A 20532-nucleotide genomic window follows, 5' to 3' on the forward strand; every position below is an offset into this window, starting at 1 on the left:
CAGCCTTAGGGTGTGCATGGACCCGAGAAGGATCAATGAGCACATAAAGAGGCAACACTACCAGCTTCCCAGGCGAGAAGATATTGAAGCAGAATTGACCTGGCGCTTGCTACTTTAGTTGACTAGATGCAAACTCTGGATTTCACCAGATACCCCTCGACGACGCAACATCAAAAATTTGCACTTTTGCCACTCCTTTCGGTCGATACCGTTACTTGCGCCTGCCGTATGGCATTTCATCGGCACCGGAAGTTTTTCACAAAATGCTGAGTCAGATGTTTGACGGGCTGCCAGAAGTTCACGTGTATATCGACGACATTTTGGTGTGGGGCACTACACGTCAAGAGCATGATGAACGGCTAGTAGCAGTTCTGAAAGCTGCCGAAACAGCAGGATTGACACTAAACGCCGAAAAATGCAACTTCGGTTTAACAGAGGTGCATTTTCTGGGTGACGTTATCCGACAAAAAGGAATTTCCCCGAACCCGAAGCTTGTGCGCAATCTGTTGGAAATTTCAACACCAAAAAGCAAAACCGATCTACAGCGCATGTTAGGAGTGATCAACTACTTCGGAAAATACGTGCCAGTGTTGTCAGAACGAACAGCGATGCTGCGAGCGCTTATCAAACCTCAAGTCGAGTTCGAGTGGACCGAAAACCACGCGAAGGAATGGAAATGCATCACGCAGGCACTTGCGACATCACCCTTGCTAGCAATATTTGACCCAAAAAAGAAAACAAAAATAACTTGCGATGCGTCCAAGCACGGCGTCGGAGCGGCGCTTTTACAGTGTCACGGTGGTCACTGGCGACCGGTGGCATATGCTTCACGAGTCTTAACACCACCGGAGCAGCGTTACGCGCAAACTGAAAAGGAGACGCTGGGCATTCTGTTCGGTTGCGAGAAGTTTCGTCAGTTTGTGTACGGACAGACGGTCATTATCGAGACCGACCACAAGCCACTTCTGTCAATCGCTGCTAACAGCCACAGCCTTGGTTTCTTTGGCTGTTGGCTTCTGCCATAATTATAACGAGCCCCTCATTCCCCTTCCCTTGTTTGCTTAATTGCTTAGCGAGGGCCTCGGTTCTGGCAGCCTTGACGCCATAGGAAGCATAAGAGGGTTCTCACGCAGCTTCCACCCTCTCAGTTCGATGACGTTCTACGTCACACCTGCGGTAACTCAGGACGTTCTACGTCCGCCGCTTATGAATGTGGGTGGCGGTGATGAACACTCTCAAGGTTAGGTTACTTGTAAACATAAATGCCCCCGAAAGCAGAAGATTTGACAGCCGTCGCCGTAGCTCAGAGGTAGAGCACCGGACGCGTAATTCGGAGGTCGTGGGTTCGGATCCCACCGGCGGCATGTGGTTGTTTTTTCTTCTGCTTTTCTATTCAATTAGTTTTAAGCGATAACATATTCAGTAATATTCTAAATCGAACAACAGCACAAAATAAATAAATAAATTGAAAAATCCCCTGTGCCCCTTGGTTTCTGTGGCTGTTGGCTTCTGCCAATTATAACGAGCCCCTCATTCCCCTTCCCTTGTTTGCTTAATCGCTGCTAAAGGAATTTGTGACATGCCCCCACGATTGCAGAGATTTTTTTTAAGACTTCTCAGATATGACTATGCTCTACAGTACGTTCCAGGGAAGCACCTGGTCTTGGCAGACATGCTCTCACGATCGACTACACCCGGGGGCCTCTACAATGCTGGTGCCACAGAAGACGTCGAAGTTCACGCACTACAGCTCCTGAACGGCATGGTCACGGTAACAACGCAGCAAAAACTGGCAAAGGAAACTGCTCGTGACTGCTACTTGCAGACTGTCGTCAGCAACTTATCAGCAGGAAAACCAATTCAAGGTGAGCTGAAGCCGTTTTCATCTGAACTGTCCGTAATCAACGGAATTCTGTTCAAAGGAACAAAAGCTGTCATACCGAGAAGCATGAGACAAGAAATGCTAACAAGAATTCATGCCGGCCACCTTGGTTTAAACAAATGCAAAGAAAGAGCAAGACTTCTCGTTTTTTGGCCAGGCTTGAACAACGACATCGCAGTGCTTCTCCAAACTGTTCTACATGCAGAAAGTTCGCGTACCAGCAAGCCAAAGAACCGCTGATAATGCGCCCGGTGCCGCAGTGTGCGTGGTACAGGGTCGGAGCGGACATCTTTTGTTTTGGGGAAAATTCTTACGTTGTCATATATGATGCTTTTTCCAACTTCCCAGATGTCGAGAGGCTTCCAGACACAAGTGCAGGAAGTGTTGTTGCGGCTCTCAGTGCTATGTTCGCTCCATACGGCATTCCTATCGAACTGTGCACTGATAATGGACCACAGTTTTCAAGCCAAGAGTTCGCAGCCTTCGCTAAAGAGTATGATTTTGCGCACGTCATGTCTAGCCCACACTACCCGCAGTCTAACGGCCTTGCCGAAAAAGGTGTGCAAATTGTCAAGCGGATAATGAAGAAAACTCAAGACGCACGACACGACTTCTGGCTAGGCCTTCTGGCCTACCGATCAACGCCACTGATTGATGGTCAATCCCCTGGCGAGCTTCTTCAAGGCAGGCGCCTTCGATCTAATCTCCCCGATTTTGGCGGTATCAAGACTATCGAAGTCAAGAAGCACCGCCAGACGCCCAAAGGACAGCCGTTGCCTCCACTAGGTAAAGGTGACGTCGTCAGGCTGCGAGACACAACTTGGTCACAGAAAGGAAAGGTGGTTGGGGAAGCTGCCCCGAGGTACTACCACGTTGTAATTGAAAGTCGTCGTGTTCTTCGGTGCAACAGGCGACAATTTTAAACTGATCTCGGCCGAGAGCGGCGGGAATTCTGCAGTTCGACGACCGTCGAGCGCTGTTGTTGCTAGGCCGCCGCAGGGTGATTCAGTCCATTGTGGGAGTAGATGTGCCCAGATAAAGAGCATTCTTTAGAAGCCATTTTCGCTGTCTACATGCTCTCCGCACTGCAGTCACAACTTTATGATTATATGAATAATGTGCTTTTTTGTGTGCGGCTGGCGCCCCAACAAATCTGTCCCGTGTGGAAGTACACACGTAGCTCTGGAAACTGGAGACATCCGTTCAACGGCACATCATTCGTAAACGTTCCTTCACCTGAAGGTTCTCCAGAAAACCTGTAAAACCTTTTCATTAACCTCTGGTTTGTCGCTTTCGTTATCAGGATTCACAAAAACAGTAAAATCATCCACGTATCTAAAACATTTCACCACACACTTTTGTGTTTTTATTTTTCCATGCGCGCTGAGATACGCTTGTCAAACTGAAGACAAAAGATGTTATTAAGTATTAGAGCTATGCATGATCGTCGTCTTCTTTAAGCGCCAGCCGTTGAAGGTTCTGGAGCCGAAGGCCTGTCTCACATTTGAAAATGAATGAAATGTAAATAATCGCCTTTTACTCTGCGAATGCCCACAAGGTTTTGCTTTCAAACTAAGTCTGTGAAAACAACATGACTGGGGTCATAACAACCGTGACATACTTATCGATCCTCATTGGTACATAAAATTGTCGCAGTAGAACGGACTTTTGCCTATGGAAAACACTTTTCTATGTTGCTGCTTTACAGCCGCATAAACACATAGAATTCGCTACCGCTCCCCCCAAATGCCGAGGTCACAACAAGGCGCAGAAAACAACCTTAACACCATATTTCATGGCTACCTTTTTAACGTTATGTGAGACTTTATGCAGGTATGGCTTTACAGCAGATCTATTGTTACGTTGCAAATACAACATGGCAAAGCAGATTCCATCGTTTACTTCCATCCTACGTGCCCCTCCTAGCTCCAGCGAAATTTGCCGGCAGCGAGTGTTCTCAGCAGAAACCAGCGCGAAAAAGAATCTGGTTTCGTGTTGGCGGACGCTGTAGGGCGGTGGTGTTTGCGATAGGTAGTCATTGATCGCGCTTTGAGATTCATCTTCTGAATGACTTAGCAAGGCATTCTCATCACTGAATCGCACATTACTAATGTGCACTCTGTTAACTCTTATCGCTATTCCCAATCTAAGCCTTTGAATGCCTCTTGTAATTGGCGGTGAACAGAATAGGCGAGATCGTGCCTTACACCCCTCCTTATTGAAATTTTGTTGCTGACAATGAAGGACTATGAGCCGTATATATGCCAGCATTTTTATGTAAGGCTCATCTACACCCTGATTGCGGAAAGCCTGCATGACTGCTGAGGTTTCAACCGAGTCAAGTGCCTTCTAACAATCTATGAAGGCTATGTTTAAGGGAGGCGTAGCGCGAAAAAAAGGCAGGGACGAGAGAGACACGACACAGGACCAGCACCAGGCTGTACCGAGTGTTCCAGCTAAATGTAACCGAACTTTTAAAAAAGGCGAAGTGCCCTAGTCCAGTGAAACCAACTCAGGGTTGTTCATAGTCGCGTGGCCTAGTCTTGAGTATTTTTTTGCTATTCAAAATTAATTAATTAGTTAAGTTTAATTGGCTAACTTATTAATTATTGACTTCAGGAAGAAAGTGTGAATGCAAAAGTTTTAGATCACCTCGAAAAATTGCTAGTAGTGCAGTTTCCGTCAAGTTACCATTTACGTAGCTTCATTTATTGGGCTTAAAAGAAAGTTGTCACGTGACCAGCTGCTCGTTCACTTCTCTGCCCCAATGTGCACTCAAAGTCTAATCGAGGAGAGGACTTCAGAAAAAATGGATTTTATTCTTTAAGGCGCGTCTTGGGACGTTGAAGTGGCACAGTTGTCATGTGGAAGCTTTTTCTTATTGAGCGGGTTATGGTTAAAGGCCGGTAAAAGAACTACAATATTACTTTGCTGCAAATGTCTCAGTAAGCGGTTCCTCAAAGCGATCTACAACTTTTTCATTGACACTTTGTTCCTCAAATCAATAATTTAAAAGTTAGTTAATTAAGCTTAACTAATTAGTCAACCTTGAAGACCGAAAAAAATACTGCAGATTAGGTCACGCGACTCTAAACAAACCTCATTTGGTTTCAGACGGCTAGCACACCCCGTGTTTTTAAAAGCTTGGTTACATTTAGCTGGGACACCTGGTATATAGGGGCTGGTTATATTGTATGAGCATGGTCTATTGCCTAGTAGCGTTTGTGAACGCTTACTTAGCGATTACCTCAGTAAATACTTTTTAGGGAACGGAAAGTAACCTGATCGGTCTGCAATATTTCAAACCGTTGCCATACTTTTTGTTATGTATTAAGGTGATAATATTCTTAAAGCTCCTGGCACGCACGATGTCATAAGGCACTGCGTACTAATGGTGGCTACTTTTTCTAGAGCTATCTGCCCAATGTACTTTAACAGATCTGCTGTTACCTGATCCTCACCTGCTGCTTTCCCGCTTTGCAATGCTCTTAAGGCTTTCTTTACTTCCTCTTTCGTTACTGGCGGGATGTCCCATTGCTGTGCGGTACTTGCTCTCACATTATATCCTGATTGTATTCGCGACTGTATACATTTGTTCACAGCTCTTCGGCTACTTTAACTATCTTATCCGTATAGCTAATTACATTGCCCTCTTTGTGTCTTAAAGTATACATCATGCCTAGTTTCCTCGTCACCGCTTTTAGGCTACCTCCATTTTTTAAAGCATGCTCGATTCTCTCCTTGTTAAACTTCCTTATGTCGGCTACCTTGAGCTTATTTATTAACTTTGACAGCTCTACCAGTTCTATTCTATCTGTAGACTTACACGCATTTTATGCTTTGGCGTTTCTTAATCAGATCTTTCGTCTCCTGAGATAGTTTGGCGGTATCGTGGTAAACCAACAAACAGCCTACTTCTTCAGCGCAGTCCATAATGATAGCTGTGAGATTATCGTTACTTGATAGGAAATTATGGTAGTTTTCCTCAGTTACAGCTCAATACCTGGTCTACAGCGGGATCATGAATTCCTCTAGTTTTCCTCTTACCACTGACTCGTTAATGGGCTTAGGCTTCATGAGTTTCCTCTTCAAGTCTAAGCAGAATCGAGACCTTGCCATCCTGTGGTCGGTGAAGCGAAGCTTTTCGAGTATCTTGTTATATAGCTTATCCTTGTGCTTTCATCGAAATAAAACACTTGATTAAATAAAAACTTTGTTCACGTCGTTATGACAGCTTAAAGGTGAACGATAAACGTTCATTCCTCTCGTTTTATTGGCAGTACTTGTATCAAACTTGTCTACAGGTCACTTACTTGTCTTCAGGTCCTTGTAGGGAAAAATGTGAGAGAAGGTGAAGGAATACGTTATAATCATGTACTTAGTTCGCATGAATCGTGATGGCAACTTGAGGCAAAACCCTTCTACAGTGAAACCCGAATGATGACACTTCTTTAACGGCAAAAATATGCCCGAAACTGCAATTCATACCGATCACAGAAAGTTCTGTCAACGTTGATATTCCCACTTCCTGGGCGGCCCTTAGCTTCCTTTTTTGTCTTATGCATGCCTGTGCAGCTTTCTATACTGTTTTACTTTTGTCACCCCATGGGGTGAAGAATGAGTGAAGGGAAAAAGTGTTTAAACATGACTGCAGAAATTTTGACCTCCATAGTCGTAAAATTTGTCTCGCAAACAACAGTTTTTCGAACCGAAGTGAAAATTGCTCGCACCACAAAGAAGATATATTATCGAGAATGGCGGCTAAAGGTTGTATGAACTGTACCTTGTAAACTGAAATATGTGAATGTGATAAGACTGCCCGAAGTGAAAAGCATGTAAAAAACATTGGTGTCATTCGTAACCATAATCTTCAAGAAGAAAATGTGGCAGTCTTTACGTTGGCTGCTATGCCATCTACAGTGTCTTATGTTCTTGCGATTTCCCTCGAATACTAAACTAGGGCCGGTTCTATTGCCCTTATATGGACAAATTAGAAGCTTACTGAGTTGGCTTAACACCGACATGGCAGCTAGCGCTACAGGAACGGATACAGGAAGAAGCGACAGGAGACACGGTTCTTTGTCCCTGCCTGTAGAACTAGTTACCATGTCAAGCAAACAAGGGAAGGGGTAGAGGGGCTCGCTATAAATATGACAGAAGCCAACAGCCACAGAAACCAAGGGGCACAGGGGATTTTTTTTTAAGTTATTTATTTTGTGGTGTTGATAAATATAGAATATTACTGAATATGTTATCGTTTAAAGATAACTGATTAGAAAAGCAGAAGAAAAAACAACCACCTGCCGCCGGTGGGATCCGAACCCACGACCTCCGAATTCGGAGGTCGTGGGTATATCCGCGAAGGCTTTTTCCGCCGAAGGCTTTTTAGAACTACTTCAAGTGTATTTAACTTCTACCTTCATTTCCTGGGATGGTGAGTTTTACCTGCAAAAACGAGCAGTTTGCATCGGGTCATGCATAGCTCCTGTGCTTAGTGACTTGTTGTTAGCACAAAAGGGTAGAATGCTTCAAGAAAAATTGAAAGGGTCAAAGGTTGTACAATGTTCTCGATATGTAGATGACTTTCTCGTTCTTATAGACTCTAATGTGGAAGAATTTGACGCAGTCTTTACGCAGATCAAAGCTAACTTTGTTGAGTGCCTTCATCCCCTCATACTAACTACTGAAGTGCCAGAAAACAATGTCATCCAATTTTTAGACCTCAAACTCAGATTAATGCACCATCACATGTGTTGGTCTTACCAGCCACGAAGCAGAAAGCCATTGCTCTCTTTTACGTCATCTCATTCTAAGCTGGTGAAACGTGCCGTGGTGAAGTCATGCTATCACAACGCGCTTAACAAATCCTGCATGCACTCCATACAAGATAGTTTCCTTCTCCAAACCGATCGGCTCGTTAAGGCTGGTTATCCGAAGCAGCTACTAGTATCAGTGTCCGAATCTATTCTCAGTAGCTTGAGCCAAAATGGAAAAAGGAAGCAGGCAGATTCAGAGACGCGGAAGGAAAAAGAAAAAATTTACTGTTGTACCTTACATTCATCATTTCTCCCACAGACTAAAAAAGATAGCGAATAGAGCACGAGTTAAGGTTATATTTTCGGCTCCAGATAAGCTTGGGAAGATGTGCAAAATGGTTAATACTGATTTCGTTCCCAGAGATTGCGACATCAAGCATGAAAATCGATTCGTGTCATGTGAAGAAGGTGTAGTGTATGCCATTCCCTTGTCATGCGGCAAGCTGTATGTGGGTCAGACGGGGAGATGCCTCAATGAACGCCTGAAGGAGCACAATAATAACGTGCATAACACAGTAGAAGGGCATCTCGGGATTCATTGTAGAGACTGTGAAAACAAAACTTGCCACCCTGACTTCACTAGCACACGAATTTTAAGTAAACACAGTGACCAATTAACACGCGAAATAATCGAAGCAGCGCACATCGCCTGGTCTAAAGACGCATGCGTCAGTAGCCCCTCTTTATCGATCAGTTCAAAAGAATTGGCATTTTTAGTGAAGGGAAAATGATAATGTTGTTATCGTTCTTGTTCAGTGTGACATGCATGAATTGACTATGAATATATGAATGGATGGTTGTTTTCCTTGTGTTGTTGGAACTGTGTATATATGCCTCGTTCCAAACAATAAACACCAGTTGAATGTCAGCGCTCGTGTGTGCCGTGTCTCCCTTCTTGTCCGTGTCTTAGTGCGCGCTGTTCCGGTGAAAATGAGTCCATTTCATGCGCCACCTGAGGACACCAGGTGGCATTACTTCCCCTCCAAAAAAGACAAAAATATAAACGCGAGGCTGGAGCACGAGCGCTGGAGCAAAAGATCAGAAAAATAGACAAGGGAGGTGGGCGAAGTTGCCCCACGCGGCCACTAGACGAAAACAGAGCGTACTGCACATTGCCGCGTGAAGGATGGTTTCATGCGGACTACGTGCACGACTTCATAGCGGGGTGGCCGACGCTGAAGCTGAACAGTACTGTCTGGAAGAACTTCGCAGGTAATTTCTGTGACACGGCGCAAAACATTGTAAGGTCCAAAGTAACGGCACATCAGTTTTTCAGACAAGCCTGGGCGGCGCACCGGGGTCCACACCCAAACTTTGTCACCGGGATGGTATTCAACGTGCCGATGACGAAGGTTGTAGCGGCGGGCATCCGTGCTCTGCTGACGCTGAATGTGAATGCGGGCAAGTTGACGTGCTTCCTCGGCGCGCTGAGGGAACTGCTCGGCGTGTAGCGTGAGCGAGTGGTCATCAGTGCAGTATGGAACCATGGCATCCAGCATCGTCTGAACATCACGTCCGTAGACCAGACAAAAAGGTGTAAAGCGGGTCGTCTCTTTGGGGGCCGTGTTGCAGGCGTATGTGACGCACGCGAGAATCTCGTGCCAGGTTTTGTGCTGCGAGTCTGTGTACAGTGCGATCATGTCGGCGATTGTTCTGTTGAGTCTCTCTGTGAGGCCGTTCGGTGTGGGTGATAAGCAGTGGTTTTAAGGCGAAAGCCTTTAATGTCTCATCGTTGTAAGCAGCAGTTGTCGACAGAAATGTCACGCTTTTCAGTTGGTCGAAACGGTCGTGACGTCAGAGTGCGCCAATTTCAAACGGGGCCAATTGTACTTTGGCTAGTAGCCATGCAACCAATTGAAGGGATCATATAGTGATGCTCCAAGTGTGACTGAGCTTAGTTAATTGCTTAATTACCCAATTAGCCTAATTAACTTTTCTAGTTAGGCCATATAAATAAATAAAACCGAGTAAGAAATTCGTCGAGCTCGGGAATCGAACCCCGGTCTTCGGAGTGCGAGACGAGCATGCTATCCACTCCGCCATGCCAGCTCGATGGTTTGGAATGAACAAAGGCGGGTCTAGTGAATACGTGTGTTCGCTCACTCCCATCCGCCTCCCTTTCCTCCCGGCGAGGTTTAGGTGTCCACCGAGGTATGAGAGACAGATACATTTCCTTTCCTCATAAAGCAATTTACCGACGAGCGAGGCGTAGAACCAAATGGGCGATGGTGTTCAATGGACTCCCTGGCAGCGTTGCAAGACGCTGTTAGGGTGTTCCACTCTTAGAGGCGAAGCTTAACATCTTAACCACACATCAGTGACCACACTTTAGGTCAAAAAAGTGCCCCCCTAAATTTTGACGGCTGTCCATCGAGATATGCCACACAGTTACTGCGTAATTTCCTTTCCTAAAATACAATTTTCACTGTCTTCATCACCGGCCCTCTTTGTCTTCTTTCACTCCCACTTCCTCCCTTCCTCTACGGTGCGGTTCAGGTGTCCACCGAGATGACAGAGAATTACTGCGCCATTTCCTTTCCTCAAAACGCGTTGCGTTCAAAGGGCAAGGCATCGCGCCAAACGGGTGGTGGCGTTCCGTGGACTCCCTGGCAGCGCTACAACGCGCTGTCGCGTTCCACTACTAAAGGCGAAACTTAAGCGTCATTAATTAGCAGTTAATTAGGATTCAGTCATTAATCATTAATTAAGCATTAATTAGTGATTTGTCATCACTTAGTAATTAGTACTAAATTATACGTGACGTCACCAGTGCCACAGAAGCAGCGAAAGTGGTGCGGAAAACGCTTTCGCCTCTACGCACTTTAGACAGTCAAAGTGCCCCCTGAATTTTTTGCGATGGCTCGTATGACTGAGCTCGAAAACTTCGCGCATGAGCTGTGCCGTAAGCGCCGTACCTGGATCCGTGATTACGTACAACATGAACTGGTGGGCGAGTTGGTCTGACATATCTAGTAAAGCAGCGCAACGGCACAAGGCCAAAGCGCTGTGTTTGTCCTCTTCTTCCCTTGGCCTTGTGCCGTTGCGCTGCTTCACTAGATAGAGACGTGATTACGTGGGACAGTGCGCCAGACGCAACACGATTTGTTGCATAAAGACCTGGGCGATCTCAGATGACGTGCCACGCTGCACCGCCTTAGTTTCCGCATACCGTGTTAAATATTGTGTGTATTCGTGCCTTCTTTTGTCCCGTCGTCTTCGCGCCGTTCTGTTTCGCTCTAACCATGAATCGACCAGCCCAACATCATGCCTTACTTAAATAGTCGGTCGTGACTATAATCCATTCTTGAACGGCCGATGACACGGAATGGGACGAGAAGATCATTGACTACTTGGTCAAACGGCGTCCGAGGCGGTTGATAGGTTGGAGCAAACCCACAGGCTTGAGAGGGGGCGCATTACGACGTTGGCACTCGCGGCAGCCTCTGACGTGACGTTGGACGGCGTGAGAAAGTTTGGGCCAATAATACGCCAGGCGCACGTCTGGGCAAAGCCCAAGTGGCCGGAGGCGGGCTCATCGTGATAAGCAAGAAGGATATCGGTGCGGAGGTCTGCCGGAACGGTGAGGAGGTGCGCTCGGTGAAAAGTGCTGGAGTTTTCCTTAAACAAAATGCCGCTCCGGAGGCAGAAGGCCGGCAGGTTCCTAGAAAAGTGTCGAGGCACATCAGAAGGCCGGCCCTCCAGATAATCAATGATAGGTCGCAGGTCTGGTTAAGCTCGCTGTCGGGTCATTAAGTCGAAGTCGCTGACAACTCCAATAAAGACACTCTTGTCCTCCATGGTGTCATCGGATAATCCGACGGGTGCGCGAGAGAGTCCGTCAGCGTCTTCGTGCGTCTGGTCAGATTTATGCATAATAGTGTAGCCGAATACTTGGAGGCGAAGGCTCCATCCGGCTAGGCGCCTCGATGAGTCGCAGAGATTTGCCACCCAGCACAAGGAATGGTGGTCGTACTACTTTGAACGGGCGGCTGTACAGGTAAGGACGAAATTTCATGGTTGCCCACACAACCGCAAGGCATTCCTTTTCTGTAGTCAAATGGTTTGTTTCAGCGCGAGAGAGCGTGCGGCTTGCAAACGCGATGACTCTTTCCACGCCACCCTGGTGTTGGACGAGTACGGCGCTGTGGCCGACGTTGCTGGCGTCGGTGTGGACTTCGGTTTCAGCCTCTTCATCAAAGTGCGCAAGAACAGGGGCTGTTAGCAGCTGTCTGCGCAGCTCGCCAAAAGCCTCCTGATGGTCGGCGGCCCACAAGAACTGTATATCATCGCGCGTGAGGTGGTACAGGGGTGCGGCAACCTTTGAAAAGTCGGCGTTGAAGCGGCGGTTTTATGCGCACGGGCCCAAAATGCGTTGCACACTTTTCTTGGTGCTAGGAACGAGAAAATAGCCCACGGCAGCAGTTTTCTCGGGCACTCACAAGATGACCGAGAAATTTGAACTCTTTGTACCCAAAGCGGCACTTCTCGGGCTTGAGCGTAAAAGTCGGCCGACCGGAGGGCATCTAATATGTCCTCAGGCGTTCAAGGCGTTCGACAAAGGTTTCAGAAAATACGACGACATCATCGATATAAACCAAACAAGTTTGCCATTTGAGTCCAGCGGGAATGGTATCCATCATGCGCTGGAAAGAGCCGGCGCTGAACATAGTTCAAACGGTAGCACTTCAAATTTTTACAGTCCGTCGGGGGTCACGAAAGCCGTTTTTTCGCGGTCCCGCTCGTCATTCTCTATCTGCCAATACTCGCAGTTTAAGTCAATTCAAGAGAAGTACTGGGCGCGACGAAATCTGTCGAGCGAGTCGTCGATACGAGGCAGCGGGTAGACGTTTTTTTAGTGATGTTCAGTTTTCAATAATCAACGCAGAAACGGTGTGTCCGATCCTTTTTCTTCACCAGCATGACAGGTGACGACCAGGGGCTGTTGTAAGGTTGAATGATTCTATCTGAAAGCATCTCCTTCACCTGCGTTTGGATCGCCTCACGCTCCCTCCTTCGGTGAGATGCGGTACGGCTGCTGGCGGATAAGGCGGGCATCGTCGGGCGGTGCTTCAGAAGAGCCGTTTGCCAGACTTTCGACGAATTAGCGAAACAGGTAGTGTACCCGAGTAGGAGGACACGTAGTTCACGCTGTTGAGCCACCGAAAGGTCCGGACTGATGTCAAGAGCGTCAAGGGACGGGCGCACAGATATTGCAGCTTCGAACGCTAAACATTCAGAAATGTCAGCTGAGGGGTCTGCGAATTTGATGGCAGTAGCACGAAAAAGGTGGCGGGGGTCGTTAGTGAAGTTAGTCACAAGGAGCTCATACAAGGTGTGTCAAATGTTTAGGGGAATCCCCCAAGGTGGAGTAGATTTGTAATTTTTCTTTAACTGCGAAGTTTCTGAGAAAGCTGTATAGCTTTCCCTTGTAGCCGTATGGCTGCGCTTGGGTGGATGTCAATGAGTAATTACTCCCTTATTACAGCTCAGACAAGCTGTCGTGTAGATGGCGCACCCACGGCGCTGAGCCGACGCCGTGGGTGAGCAAAAGGGGCAGGTTGCCTTCCGCGACTGCTGTCAATTCACGTAGTCCGTCGCAATGAACACTCACAAAAACACCGGCGCGCGGCGGAATCCAAAAACGCTCTCGGCGAAAATTCGAAGGGCGGCGCTGCGTTGACGGTCCTCGGAGTAAACATCATCTTTCTCGGTAGAAAATGTGACATGTGGTGTCACATGTGGTGTCCCCTCTCTTGTTGTGTTCTTCTTGTTGCGCCGCCGTTAATTTCATCATGCACTAACTCGCCCCTCAGGCCATTCTTCTGTGACAGTGCGCTTTCGGAGTATTATCTGGAGTATTATCTCCATACTCCCGGAGAAAATCAACGCCAAGGATACAGTCCCGGGAGCAGTCAGGTAGAACTAGGCAGCTGAAAACAAATTTGGAGCTACGAATTTGGACTTTTGCCGTGCACAGGCCAAGCGGAGTTACGACATATCTGCCAGCCGTGCGAATCGGCGTGCGAGACCATGGCACCATTACCTTTGTAGGAAGCGCCGCTAGCTTCCCGCTTAAAGTCGAGAAATCAGCGCCAGTGTCCACCAATGCGCTAACCTTATAGCCGTCGAGAAGCACGGGTGTATCCAACGAGAATCGATCTCCGAGTTCAGGAACTTCAGTCGTTGCCTTTAAGTCGCGATCGGCCGCTGTTCGCGGTGTCGGTTGGTCTTGTTCGCATGGATTGCCAGCGGCGTCGCCCCCGGAGGTCACTATCTTTACTTTTCCTGGCGGGGGCTTGGCGAAGTCTCTGCGCCGTACAGGAGGAGCTTTGGGGCTGTCGCGAAGGTCGGCGTGGTGAGGGGGACTGCTGCTGAGGAACTGTCGCCATGCGCTGCTGGGCCACGTAGTCCTCGATTTCCCGGGGTCGTTGACCTAATGGTGGGCGGGGCATGTCGACAGGGAACCCCTGCAGTCCTAGCTGTAGATTCGGGCACTAGCGGTACAGATGACCGGGTTCCCCGCAGTGAAAGCGCAGACGCCGCCGATTTGGGGCACGCCACAGGTCCGTCTTCCACTGGGGTGGTCGTCGATTGTTGATGTGCGTGTCGGGGTTGGCGGAAAACAGTGAGCCTCGATTGCACGGAGGAAACTGCGCCGAAGAGGGCGTAGGACGTCGCAAGGCTTCAGCGTATATTGGCCGACAGTACTCTATGGGAAAAGGCGGTGGGTCAACGGACGAGAACGAAGGCCTAAATGCTCGAGCCTCTTCGCGGACGAGGCTAGCGAGAGAGCCAGCCTTCGGCTGGGGAGCGCCGAAAAGCGTCTGGAGCTCTTCGCGCACAACGGAGTGGATTAGCTCGTGGAGATTAGGGTTAGCCCCGAAGGCAGGAAACGGTTCTGTAGCCGAAGCGGCGAGCACCGGCCTTTCGTAGGTGGTAGACCGCCGCAGGAGCGTTTTCTTCATCGTGACCGCTTCCGTAAAAAACTCAGCAACAGTCCCTGGTGGATTGGGCACGAGGCCAGCGAACAGTTACTCTTCAACGCCGTGCATGAGGTGGCGCACCTTTTTCTCTTCGTGCATGGCCGGGTCAGCTCGCCGGAAGAGCCGGGTCTTTGCCTTCACGTACATGGTTACAGTCTCGTTCGCCATCTGAATGCGAGACTGCAAAGCCCGTTCAGCCCGTTCTCGGCGATCCGTGCTGATGTAGGTCTCCAGCAGGCGTCGGCGGAATTCGTGCCATGATGTTAAGGCGTCTTCTCGGTTCTCGTACCAGGTAGAGCCTTTGTCAAAAGTTTAGAGTCCAGGGGTTCTGCTTCTGGGTCGCATTGCTTTGCTCGTGATGCGTCATCAGCGTCCCAAATCTCCTGAAGGTAAGAGTATTTTTGGTCTTGCTCCCTCCGATGCGTAGGGCCTCCATTAGTGCTACACGAGCGCCACAATAGTGCTTAGAAGCACACCCCCTGGGCTCTAAACTTTTGACAAAGGCTGTACATGCACGATCCTCCAGACTAAAGAACATGTTTCGAAGCTGGGCGCCATCGTCCCAATGGTTGAACGAGGCGACCCGTTAAAACTCGACAAGCCAGTCTTGGACTTCTTCGAGATGACTGCCGTGGAATGGCTTGGGCAGTCGCGGATTCTATAAGGTGTATTAGGCCGCAGCTTGCATGACAGGTCCATGGGTAGGTGCCCTGGCAGACTCCAAAGCCCCGTGCTCGAGAAGTAGGCATGATTTATACGGCTAGCACAGCGCACAGGGGTGTCGACTAGCGAAGCACTGGAGCCCAGGGTTTCCGGAGGAGGATACGACGTATGCACGTATCTCGCAGCCATCGTTAATCGATGGCTATGTCTGGGAAGGGAGCAACAGAACAACAACGGAGAAGAAGGCAGGAGGCACAGGTATGCTGATAGATCAAAGAACAAACTGTCAAAGAATAAAATCAACTTCCAAAGAACATGTCTGGGTATCAGATACAAATGCCGGCAAAACGACTTGGCTAGAGCTAGTTTATTTAGGGACAGGAGACAAATGCAGGCAAAAAACAAGGATCTAGTTAAGTGTCTCAATGACGACATAAAGCAGTTTGGAGACGGTGCCCACATTATTTTAATGCGTGACATGAATGACCACATCGAGGATATGGATGGATACACGGACTGTACCCGGAAATTAATGCTAGACTTCTGTGAGCCGCACACCCTACTTATTGCTAAGAGAGAAGCCAAATGTGAATGACAAATCAAGTTCGAATTCCGTAACAGGCAGACGACCATTGGCTACTGCCTAATGTGGCAGGGCATCTAGAGCAAGCTTGCAATAATGGAAATAGACGAAGAGGGGAAGTGCGGCCTGGAAAGTGATCATAAACGCATTAGTCCGCAGTTCGGAGCACTGATAAAAAGGGAAATGCATAGATGTCAAAAAGAGAACGCAAAATTTAACGACGAGCTAACAGCGCTAATACCAACCGACATAAAGGAAGCAATAGATAAACACCCCAAGAAAAAGCGGGATTATAATTATAACTACTCATCAGCACGAAAATGAAACACTAAAGGGAGTATACCACTTGAGAGGAAAGAGGTAACCACGAAGCTGGTGGAATATGGAAATTAAGGAGGCCACCGAACAACGACGGGTGGCTTCAAGGGCACACAGAAAAGCTAAGAGGGCGAAGTTATCTCAGGAGAAAATTGGCCAACAATGGGAATCTTACAGAAAAAAACAGCAAGTGCAGGTCCTCGTCCAGGCTAAAATAAAGCGGTCCTCTTATCGCTGGCTGGCTGTAGTTCGTGATGTAAATAAAGGGGGCCAAAAAAAAATTCTGGACCCATATCAGCTGGCTGGGTTAAACGAACCAAAGAAAGCAGGAACAGACTGATGCTGTGGAAAAATGTTTAGGGAGAGACGACGCTGTGATCTACATTCCATCAGTTATAACTGAGTTATTTAGGAATGACGATAGCGTAATCTGTCCAAATGAAGGAGCAACACAGGACAGCACAATACAGAACAGCTTAGAACTGACTAGTCTTAACTGGGAAAAGGTGGAAGCAAATGTTCCTAAATTCCAGTCCGCAGGGATAGACGAAATTCCAATCAAGCTTATTAATGAACTCGACCAAAGAAGCATAGAAACGCTGATAAAAGCATTGGACATAGTCATAACAAATTGGCAACTCCCGCACAGCTGAAGACAGAGTAAAATGAATATGATTTTTAAAGGGAATGGAGATAAGATGAACATAAAATCCTTCCGACCGCTTACGGTAACGTCTGTTGTATACAGGCGAGCAATGCAGGTGAGGAAATTAAAAATGCTGTCATGGGTAGAAAGTAACAGGGTGCTCGGAGAAGTTCAGAACGGGTTCAGAAGGGATAGTTGCTTAGATGGTAGCGTCTTCGTGCTTACGCAATACATAGAAATAGCTAAGGCGAAAAAGAAGACATCTGTATTTAGCTTTCCTGGACATAAGTGCTGCATAAAACAACGTCGACAGGGAAATACTGTAGAATACATTCAAAGATGAAGGTATCGGTCGCGAGGTGAATGATTTTATACAGTAAATATACTGATATAATAAAGTAGAAGCTAGTTCGGAAGGGACAAAAAGTACGGCAAACATGTAGGTACTCAAAGGATTAAGGCAAGGTTGTCCTCTACCACCACTGCTATTCATCGTTTATGTGATAAATATGAAAAGAAGGCTACAAGAAAGTAATCTAGGCTATAATCTGCCGTACACATTAGGCGGAAAGGTCATTGAGAAACGGCTTCCTGGTTTAATGTATGCGGCCGTTATTCTACTGCTAGCAGATAACAAGGAAGATTTGCAAACCTTGGTTAATTGTAGTGGACACCAAAGAGATGCTCTAGGTTTCAATTTTAGCGCACCTAAGTCAGGTGTGTTGATTTTCAAAGATAGAACTGATCAGGTGCTTACAATACAAGGCCGTGAAATGCGCAGAGTGGCCGAATACAAATATCTCGGGATATGGTTAAAAGAGGGGAACATATAGAAGGAAAAGCGCGAACAGTTTCATGGGGCAAAAGGGCGAACAGATGCTGGGATAATAAAGCATAGGACATTATGGGGTACAAGAAATATAAATTACTGATAGGTATTTGTAAAGGAATAATGGTGCCGGGGCTGACTTTCTGTAGTGAGGTTCTGTGCATAAAGGCAGAAGTTCATTCGTGATGAGAAGTAAATCGGAGAGCTGCTGGAAGAGTAGCACTAGGTGCCCATGGCAAAACCACAAACCAGGCAGTACAGGGGGATATGGGTTTGGCATCCTACAAAGCAAGGGAAGCTATTAGTAAAATTCTGTATATGAAGAACGCCTTAGGAAACTGGACGATAGCAGGTCGGGAGCTAAGGTATTTAAATACTTATAAAGAAAAGGCATTGACTCACAATAACAGAAAAGAACGAGGAAGCCAACCAGTAAGTATACTGGACACGAGGACGAGGAAAGAAAGAGCATTAAAATACAAATTAAAAACCACAGAAGCCAACAGCCACAGAAACCAAGGGGCACAGGGGATTTTTTCTAAATTAATTTATTTATTTTGTGGTGTTGATCAATTTAGAATATTACTGAATATGTTATCGCTTAAACCTAATTGATCAGAAAAGCAGAAGAAAAAACAACCACATGCCGCCTGTGGGATCCGAACCCACGACCTCCGAATTACGCGTCCGGTGCTCTACCTCTGAGCTACGGCGACGGCTATCAAATCTTCTGCTTTCGGGGGTATTTATGTTACAAGTAACCTAACCTTGAGAGTGTTCATCAGCGCCACCCACGTTCGTAAGCGGCGGACGTAGAACGTCCTGAGTTACCGCAGGTGTGACGTAGAACGTCATCGAACGGAGAGGGTGGAAGCTGCGTGAGAACGCTCTTATGCTTCCTATGGCATCAGAGCTGCCAGAACCGAGGCCCTCGCTAAGCAATTAAGCAAACAAGGGAAAGGGAATGAGGGGCTCGTTATAAATATGACAGAAGCCAACAGCCACAGAAACCAAGGGGCACAGGGGATTTTTTTCGGCCGCGAGGTGAATGATTTTCTACAGTAAATATCATCATCATCATCATCAGCCTGACTACACCCACTGCAGGGCAAAGCCTCTCCCATGTCTCTCCAATTAACCCTGTCCTTTGTCAGTTGCCGCCACTGTATCCCCGCAAACTTCCTAATCTCATCCGCCCACCTAACTTTCTGCCGTCCCCTGCTACGTTTGCTTTCTCTTGGAATCCACTCCGTTACCCTTAAGGACCAGCGGTTATCCTGCCTTCGCATTACATGCCCTGCCCAAGCCCATTTCTTCCTCTTGATTTCAACTAAGATGTCATTAACCCGCGTTTTTTCCCTCACCCACTCCGCCCGCTTTCGATCTCTTAACGTTACACCTATCATTTTCCTTTCCATAGCTCGCTCCGTTGTTCTTAACTTAAGCTGAACCCTCTTCGTTAGCCTCCACGTTTCTGCCCCATAGGTAAGTACCGGTAGGATACAGCTGTTGTATACTTTTCTCTTCAGGGATATTGGTAAGCTACCATTCATGATCTGAAAGAACCTGCCATATGCGCTCCACCCCATTCTTATTCTTCTAGTTATTTCCCTCTCATGATCCGGATCTGCGGTCACTACCTGCCCTAAGTAGACATATTCTCTTGCTACTTCCAGCACCTCGCTACCAATGGCGAACTGCTGTTTTCTTGCTAGGCTGTTGAACATTACTTTGGTTTTCTGCATGTTAATTATTAGCCCCACCGTTCTGCTCTGCCTGTCTAACTGTTTGATCATGCTTTGCAGTTTTTGTCCTGAGTGGCTTAGCAAGGCAATGTCATCAGCGAATCGCAAATTACTCAGGTATTCTCCATTAACTCTTATCCCCAACTCTTCCCATTCCAGTCCCCGGAATACCTCCTGTAAGCAGGCAGTGAAGAGCATTGGCGAGATCGTGTCTCCCCGCCTGACACCTTTCCGTATTGGAATTTTATTGCTGACTTTATGGAGAACTATAGTAGCTGTGCAATCGTTATAAATATCTTCCAATATTTTCACATAGCACTCTTCTACACCCTGATTCCGCAATGCCTGCATGACAGCTGAGGTTTCCACTGAGTCAAATGCTTTCTCGTAATCAATGAAGGCTATATATAGGGGTTGGTTATATTCTGCGCATTTCTCTATCACCTGATTGATAGTGTGAATGTGATCTATTGTCGAGTATCCTTTACGAAAGCCTGCCTGATCATTTGGTTGACTAAAGTCCAAGGTTGTCCTGACTCTATTAGCGATTACCTTAGTAAATACCTTGTAGGCAACGGACAATAAGCTGATTGGTCTGTAATTCTTCAAGTCCTTGACGTCTCCTTTCTTATGAATTAAGATAATGTTAGCGTTCTTCCAAGCTTCTGGTACTCTCGAGGTCACAAGGCATTGCGTATACAGGATGGCTAGTTTTTGTAGCACAATCTCTCCTCCGTCCTTCAACAAATCTGCTGTTACCTGATCCTCACCAGCTGCTTTCCCTCTCTGCATTGCTCCTAATGCTTTCTTTACTTCCTCCTTCGTTACTGGCAGGATGTCCCATTGCTGTGCTCGACTGCCTCCCTCAGTAACTTGATGATTAGATTCGCTACTGTATAGATTTTTGTAGAACTCTTCGGCTAATTCAACTATCTTGTCCATATTGCTGATGACATTGCCCTGCTAGTCTTTTAGCGCATACATCTGGTTTTTACCTATGCCCAGTTTTCTCCTCACTGATTTTAGGCTACCTCCGTTCCTTAGAGCATGCTCGATTTTCTCCAGGT

At 47.2% G+C, this 20532-nt stretch overlaps 1 protein-coding gene across 1 annotated transcript in view; it reads left to right on the forward strand.

Moving 5' to 3' along the window:
• The first annotated feature begins 1672 nt into the window (after positions 1-1672).
• LOC149337844 (uncharacterized) overlaps positions 1673-20532 on the forward strand; it is a 124920-nt gene continuing 106060 nt past the window's right edge. The window contains exons 1-2 of the mRNA XM_089554529.1: positions 1673-1865; positions 2231-2744. Coding sequence (XP_089410655.1) covers positions 1673-1865; positions 2231-2744 — 707 coding nt within the window. The remainder of the gene's footprint in view (positions 1866-2230; positions 2745-20532) is intronic.

The sequence above is a fragment of the Amblyomma mixtum genome, chromosome 7 (genome assembly GCF_055824585.1).
Source record: "Amblyomma mixtum isolate Tamu chromosome 7, ASM5582458v1, whole genome shotgun sequence".
NCBI lineage: Eukaryota > Metazoa > Arthropoda > Arachnida > Ixodida > Ixodidae > Amblyomma > Amblyomma mixtum.